The following is an 8,399-nucleotide window of genomic DNA, read 5'->3' as shown; positions in this document are numbered from 1 at the left end:
AGCCTAAGATGTTTTTTAAGACAATCACTTTTTAAAACAAACAGAAATACCTTGCCTGCCACATAAAGTGGTTGTGATATGTAGTAGTAAACAAATGCAGATGTAAAATGTGTGACATTATGTATGTTCCAGGGTCATATTTCCTTTTTATAGTGTAATCAAGTAACTACGTTACCTTCAGTTGTGACAAAAATGCTGTATATATCAAACATAAATTAAAAGAAATTTGAATTTGATGCCTTGACATTGGGGCTCTGTCTCTTTAAGAAGCTCCCACTCTTTCTAACAGTCCGCCTTCAGCACGTCATTGCAACAGGCTTCTCATGATGACATTTACAACCGATCTTCTCCTCAGCGGTGGGCTGAGGAGAAGATCCTATGATAAACTAAGCAGATGAGCAGTTCCATTAGGTGTTTGCTAATTGCTGCTGCCACTAGTCTGATGGAGCTGAGTGGGGGAAGGTGCTCAGAAAAGCTGATTTTACACATTGTCCACTACCCCTTTAAACAATGTCTGTAAAATTCGTCTTCATAATCCATACAGTAATGCTGCTTATGAATTCTCCTTCCCAAAGTCACCTCTCTTTTACAATCACAACCGAAGGTAAGATTAGCCATGCTGTTCCCCCCCAATTAACCCAGAGAGGGTCACGGTAATATCTAATTGATCGTCTCAGCTTAGTAAGATTTGGTGATGAACTTCAGGATTTAGGAAGGCGCAGTTTGTTTACTCACATTGCAGATTTTTGAGCGGTTTGTCCTTCAGAGTGCGAGCGGCCAGACTCCATTCAATGGGGAGGTTGCATGGACTCACAGTCACCGACATCGCAGAGGTCTTCTTCTTCAGCGTGAAATATAACCTGCGAACAGGCAGGAAGAGATAGCCACAGGACCTGGGTTCATTCTTCATGGGACACGTCAAAAGAGATAGCATCTTATTTCAATTCAGCTGCAGAGGCGAGATATTACCCAGTGACGTTTGTGTGCAATAGAGTTCTTTCATTTCGGTGGATGTAGGTTTTAGAGAAGTTAGGCTGGTTTCTTCTGAATTTATCGACCAAAGCTTGATTTGATTTTCTATTTACTTTTGGATGTAGGATTTTCCCCTTTCTTACATCCAAATTAGTCATTATTTGGCAGGAGGTCTAGACTGAGAATCAGATGTAGCCATTAATATCAGTAGCAATTAAATTCACAATCAACCAGACTGCTGTATATGTTGATGTCACTTTAAAACAAAGCAATGCGTTATTATAATTTATGTACAGTTAGTTTTACTTAATGAGAATTCATAACTGCGTCGGTGAGTCCTAATAAATATTTGTTATCTTTAAGCAGAAACACTATCATTTATGATCTCGACCAGATGCCGGCTATTTGCAAACAGATGTGCAACAATGTCATTCTCAAGGGCACGTAGTTGCTTATTTAACAGTGATTAATTTCCTCAATCAGCGTTTCTATCCAATATTTGCCATGCGGTTCAGCATGACTGCATCAGTGGACAGACTGCAGCACACGGGGAGACGTAATTTTCAGCTCCCGCCTTTCAGAAAGCAAAGCGGGAGCTCTGTGATGAGACGTTCGGGCCAAACGAGCTGCGAGCTGTGTTTTCTCCTCCACACAGACGGATGGTTGTCGACATGTGACTGAAGGAAGGACAGAATTCGTGAGCCCTTTTCTTTTATAAAACAACAACCAAAGCCATATCTCAGTGTGAGAAAGTGAGAAGAGATCTCTTTAAGCTAGTTTTGTTGTTGAGGATTAAGAAGTGCTTCCCCTTCAAAAGTGTTAAGTATGAAAATTTTAACAGGTAAATGACTGAAGAGGGATTACATTATTCAACTTGACAACATAGAACATTTTTTATCCATGTTAGATTTGAATTGCCAAAAAATACACACATCAAGTAAAAAGTAAAAAAAACCAAAACAAAACAAAAAAAATGGAGAGCTCCAGCTTGGCTGCGCATTTGCTTAATTTCTTTTGTACTATGAATTCAATATTTTGGAGCCTGAGGATGATGCAGGCACATATACTACATCTACATCATATAATATGGAAGGCCTCATTTGCAAATGCAGTCATCAACACCAGGCCTGACTATGTAACACTTGCAGTCAGGCAAATTAAGTTATTTTGATTTAGAAATTCAATTTGACAAATAAAACACCCTATATATGTTAATTACACACAGACTGATGTCTTCATGGCTTTCTTACTGTTAATTATGATGATTTTCTACCTACAGTTAAGGCATTTTATTAGATCTGACAAACAAAAAAGAAAACATTTACAATACAGAAATGTGCTCTTAATGAAAAGTATGTCTGCTTAAAACATGTTATATTCAAAGGGTACTTCCACTCTGACAAACACGACTCATTGAAACTCATATTCTGGTTTATGGAATATGACTGTAAGTGTATATTTTTAAAAAATTATTACAGCAGTTTTCTGGCTTTTATTGATCTGCCGTGTTTCAAATAAATAAGGCTTTACGAGAGCCTTTCTTTTCATTACTATAATTCTATTTTTACAGAGAAAGCTGCACAATCTATTCTGGCAGTGGGGAATTGCATCTCTAGAGGCAGAGTGTTATGTTCCTCTCTCATAATTTGTGTAAAACAGAGAGTGACTTTATGTAAATGAGAAGCTTCCTGTGAGAGCGTCACAGTGCTCTAAACTGAAAACAAAACCAGGCAGCTGTTGGTTTTATTTTAAAGACCGACTCGACTGCCACGCAGCTTATTTCCAGCCCCGAGAGATTCCTGACTTGCATTTTGTTGAACAATTTTCATGGTGGAAAAAAAAACTGGAGAGTTCTTGAAATGTTTTATTTATCCAGTAGTTGTGTTTATCCGCTGCCTCGTGAAGGAACACCACATGTTTATCATCCTTTGCCACTTTCACTTCTGCTAATGAAGCCTCCAGTCAGAAGTTCACTGCTGTGAACACAAACTGCATGTCGAAAGAGGTTTGTGATGTAATGGGGCAAATTTTGTGATTTCACATTGAATCTATATGTCATTGTTTGATATTTAGGGAGTTTACATGTTCTCCTGCTATAATGGATTTGGAATTTATGCAATGTTTGAGTTCTGCCTTGTTTCATATATTTTGGTTTTCAAAGTAGAGGTCATTGACCTGCCCTGTTGACTTATCATTATTATCATATCTTTCCTAAATGAGTTTCTGCCTCCTAGTTATTTTTGGCCAGATGTATTACTGTGTACAGGTTTGGATTTTTGCTCTTTTAAACTTTGCTCTTAAGCAGCAAGTTTGGTTTGATTGCAACTGGAGGGAGAAAACAAGCTCTCAAATTAACACACAAAACTTTTCAACTTTTTCCAGACAAAACTTGAAATAACCCAGCAACGAGATCCCACTTTTTGTTTGTTACACGTTAGCTTTTGTTACCACCGGTGGCTGTTTATCAATATAGGCAATATTGGCAGTTTCCCAGGGCTGCATTAGAAGGGGGGCACATAAGCACCTTTTTACTTCTCATTTAATAATCCAGAATAAGTTTTACATTGCATTTTTTTGCATGTGCAGGATTTGGTGCCTCTTTGTGTTGAATAGTTTCTGGCAGAGCAATTATTAACTTTCTTATTTTTCTTTATTAGTTGTTAGTTAATTTGTCATTTCATTTTGTTTTGATATTTGACTCAAGGTTTTTGTCTATCAGTAGTTTGTTTGTCATTGTGTGTTAAAAGTTAAAGCTGCAGTCTACATTTAAGTATGTTGCCAGTTATTTTAAAGAAATATTCAACAGAATGGCACCAGAGAACTTTTTTTTTCCCCTTGTAATTTGCTGTTCTCATTGGACGTTGTTTTTCCAAACTCACTAATAGCTGTTTCGATAATAGTGATTTCCATGATTAAGCAGCCCTAGATGCAACTTCTCAGTCTGCTACAAGGCTGCCAAGAGTGTGGTGAATTGTATCAATTTTGCAACAGGCTGTCATTGGTCCAACAATAACTGAAAAGGTGCATTCCTTTCAAATAGTTTCAGTAAAATCCTGAACTTGAAGAAATGGTCAAGAAGTGGCTGGACATGAGAACTTGCAGCATCTCTATATTTTTCTTGAGTAGCAGATAAAACGCCTAAAAGCTGCTGCTTCAAGAATATTTTTTTTAAACCTTTGTATCATCTTTGGTGTTGCTGTGAACATTGTTTGATACTAAATGGCCCCTTTGGTAAAAGTTCTTTGAGCAAAATATCATATTGCCAGTGTTTCATATGGCCAAACCAAAACCCCCTCTTAGTTTTAAACGATGAACAAATATTTATCGACTGGTTTACATCAAGTCCGGATCCCATTTTATTTGTCCATTGCGTTACCTTCGAGTTCGTCCTTTCGGAAGAGTTACTGTCATGATCTTCCCCTCTGGTAACCATGTGGTTGGGCGAAGTGGCACCTCGTTCTCCGGTGCCAGCGCAGAGTGAACCTGGAGCGTCAAAGATCCCCAAACCAGCATCAAAGTTGCAATGGTACACCAGGATAACGCCATTGCTGATTCTGCTTCTCCTTCTCCTCTTTTGACCCTTCTTTATTTTCTCGCTGCCTGCACCGCGGCTGGATCTCCCAGGCTCTGAAAATGTGCAACAGAAAGGTCAGGAGCATCAATCAGAGCCCATCACCAACAAACACACACACACACACACACACACACACACACCCACACGCAGCAATGCACTTATTTAAACTTCAGCCGTAGACCCTAAAAGAGCTGCACTGGCTGATGCTTCGCTGATATGAAGAAACATCCCATCCTGTTCACACAGAATTATTCATGTTGAGGATCAGAATTGCTCTGCTTTATTACTCTGGGATTTGTGTGTAGCACAGCTTGACACTCGGTGTAAAAAAAAAGAAAGAGAGATCATCGCACCACTTTTCAAAGTGTGAAGTGGGTAGCTAATACGGCTCAGAAGTTGATGCCTTTATAGCTCTATTTCTATTTTTAGTTGGTGGATTTAAATCAGGTTTTACTCTCAAAACATCTTTCATTACAGGCATTGCGAGGGATACACAAACACCACCAGGGGGTGCTTTAATGACTTTTACTGTGTTTTCTTTGCTTTACCAACATTCTATTAGCGTTCAGCCTTCTTCTTTTTTTTTTTATCTATACTGACATGTGGATGTGTGGTTCAGTGGCGGTATGTAATTGCAGTCCTCTGTGTGTTTCTTTTTTTTCCTCTGGAAAAGCGCATTTGTTCAAAGTCACGCAGTTTTCACAAAAAACACCATCCCTGACTTCACCTAACAAGGTGTATTATGTCACACACACACACGCACACACAGGCACACACACACACACAGATCAGAAGACAATCGCTGTGGAATCACGAAGGCAGCTACAGACGGCACATCAGAGGCTCCTGGGCACCGGGACGCTACGACATTCAAACTCACAAAACAGTCGCTCAGCTACAAAGTCGCTCAGAAGCGCCTCGCTCATTATTTCACAGAGAAGAAGGCGGTGAACGACCCACAAAGCTTTAACGGAGAGAGATGCAGAGAGGGGGGAAAAAACAGATTGAAAATACGGGGAGGCAGAGGGAGGGAGGGATTGTGGAAATGGAGAACAAGTAGATGATGTTGGATGTAATTACAGGGGAAGGAAGACAGAGATGGTCACAGTGGAAGAAAGTGACACCGAGAATCATAGAGTCCTAATAGCCAACCAGTGTAGCAGACATATGAAGGCCACTGGTGTCTTCTTCTGCTTTAGCCCCCGTGCCAAATGTCCAGTGTGCCACACATCACCAGACGGCTTCACAACCTCACTCCCCCCTCTCTCTCTCTCTCTCTCTCTATCACACACACACTCCCCCTCATTCAATCTTGATAAAGATGAAGATGCAGAGAAGGCGCTGCCGAGGCCCGTTTCTTCAAAACGCTCCCTCTGATAAAATATGCATACGGCTTCTCTGCAAATTATAGCTAGCTGAATTTTCATAAGGCCGGGGGAGAGGGAGAGAAAAAAAAAGTCTGGGTCTTTTTGCTTTAAGAGAAGGAGCTTAGTGAACTTAACTACCGCCCTCTATAAATAAATACACACTCCACTTTAAACACAGGCGCTCCTGATGGTGCTTTGATGGTCCTGTTCACTCACAGCTCAGCTCTTTTTTTTTTCTTTTTTTTTTCAGTTCCCCTCTCTCCATTATGTTTATCCCAGACTCTCAAATGACTGCTTTTATTCTGGATACTGTTTGGGTTTTAATTAACTCTCACGCTGCTCTGTTTAACCCCCCACCCCTAACCCCCAAGAACCAGTGGCTTTTTCTCTCTTTTTTGTTTATTTGGAAGTTGATCCGGGCTCGTTTTCAGAAGGAAAAGGTTTATCTGTCTGCACTATGTATTAGTGATCTTCTGTCTTCCTGGACTCCAGCGGGACCATCTGCCTTCTGTTATCTGTGAGCAGGGACAGATTAAATGGCATGGGGTGGTCCCTTCAGTATCCGTTGTCCCCTCTACATATACACACACACACACACACACCCACCACCTCCACCACCAAAACTACAACGGGCAAAAAGAGCTGGTCTCTGATTCACTGTGGGGGTTGACAAGATGATGGCTAGGAAACGAGCAATGACCGTGGAACTTGATTGGATTTCACGGCTAATTTTCTGCCTCGCTGCAAGCATGTTGGAATAAATGAATCCTGTTTCTTATTGTCCACACTTGTTTATATTTTACATATATATACTTGCACATCTTATCCTCCCTGTTACTTTTCCAAAACTTTTTGCTCACCGTAGATGCAGTTTCTTGATGATATCTGCAGAAAGACAGACTAACGTCTCCACAGATCCGGATGAACAGAATCTTGGCAGATTGTTAAAGTACTGCGTGTAACGTTTTAGTGCTTTTCAGCATCATAAAGAAATCACAGACTCGATCTTCCCCCCCCCACCCCCCTTCTCCAACGCAACAACAAATGGCTGAAGGAGTTCCTGAACAACTTGCCCAGTGGAAATCTGAGAAGCTGAGGCACTTAAACACACACATTCTGCAAGGACAACGAACACGCATGCATCCCCCTTACCTTTCTCTCAGCTCCCGCTCTCCCTCTGTGGTGCAGGGAATGAGGGATGGGATCAAATGAGAGACGGAGAGAGGATGGAGGAGGAGGAGGAAGAAGAGGTGGAGAAGGGTGGGGATGAGAGCTGGTTCCGAGGAGAGGAGGAGCAACAAGCAGGTTGTTGTCGGGGGAGTTCCACTGACTCCTTCTCCCATGAGGCCCCCCAGGTCCTGTAGTTCAGAAGGTGTCTCTTCCCAGCGCTTTTCGTGGGACAGCTCAGGTGTCCCTTCAGGGCTGTCCCACGCATCCTCCTCTCTCCCTCCTCACTCTTTCTCTCCTTCACACACACACACACACACACACACACACACGTGAGGCTCGTCCCGCTAAACGCCGTTTGAATGTCACCCGGTCGCCAAGGCCTCCGTCCTCCTCCCTCCCCTGCTGTTGTTTTCCCACTTGTTCCCCACCTCCTCCCTGTTTGCGGCTCACTTGCAATTCAAATGGGGCTCCATGTGCGACCGTGTGTGCGTTTTTGTGGCTCTGAAAACATACAACGGGGTTGAGTCTGTGGGGGCTGTTACGGGGGGGGAGAGGAGAGGAAATATTATCAGGAGAGGCATTAAGGAAGAGACAGCTGATGTGAACGTTAAGCGGTCATTCAATGGCCCGCCGCTGATGGTTGACCGGTGAGCATGTTGTGAAAGACTCTTGTTGAACCGAATAGGCGACAGGTGTGTCGAAATAACACGGCTGAAGAGAGACAGAGAGAAAACAAACAAACAAATAAATAAGAAACAGCCCCGACTCAAACTTAAGGGCTATTTAGAGACGGCAGTTATCTGGACATCTGCAGTGGATGAAGGAAACCAGAGTACATGGAAACGTCCTGGATGAGATCTGAGTCCAGGTCCTTCTGCAACAACTTCTTCACCATGCAGTCAGTACTTGAGTTGAATGCTATATAAAAAAATAAGTGGTATAAATATGCATGTATATGGAGGTTTTTAAGGATATGTTTAACTCATTCTGTTAAACCTAAAATGAATTCATCAATTTATTGAAAACCCTGACAGTTTAAATTTATTAAAGTAAATAAATGTAATATGTTTGCATTCAACCAAGAAGCAATAATAATAATAATAATAATAATAATAATAATAATAATAATAATAATAATAATAATAATAATAATAAAAAAAATGATAATAACAATGTAAAGCAATCTAAAAGTTTTCATTTAAATTTTACTAAATAGAACGTTCAAAATTATTGGTGTCTTTCTCAATAATCTTTATTTACTGACAAACTTTTTGAATGTTTCCGTTGGTATTTTTTTTGAAAGCCCTCTCCACCAT

The 8,399-nt window shown here is 41.0% G+C and overlaps 1 protein-coding gene across 1 annotated transcript in view; it reads right to left on the bottom strand.

The window, feature by feature from the left end:
• Positions 1–7,388, bottom strand: part of ndnfl (neuron-derived neurotrophic factor, like) — a 13,533-nt gene extending 6,145 nt beyond the window's left edge. The window contains exons 1-3 of the mRNA XM_044136726.1: positions 7,066–7,388; positions 4,349–4,599; positions 736–860 (exon numbers count right to left, since the gene is read on the bottom strand). Of these exons, the coding sequence (XP_043992661.1) occupies positions 736–860; positions 4,349–4,518 (295 nt within the window). The 5' untranslated portion in view covers positions 4,519–4,599; positions 7,066–7,388. The remainder of the gene's footprint in view (positions 1–735; positions 861–4,348; positions 4,600–7,065) is intronic.
• Between the last annotated feature and the right edge of the window lie 1,011 nt (positions 7,389–8,399).

This window comes from Gambusia affinis, linkage group LG13 (genome assembly GCF_019740435.1).
Source record: "Gambusia affinis linkage group LG13, SWU_Gaff_1.0, whole genome shotgun sequence".
Classification (NCBI taxonomy): Eukaryota; Metazoa; Chordata; class Actinopteri; order Cyprinodontiformes; family Poeciliidae; genus Gambusia; species Gambusia affinis.
This window is presented reverse-complemented; position numbering and strand designations above follow the sequence as displayed.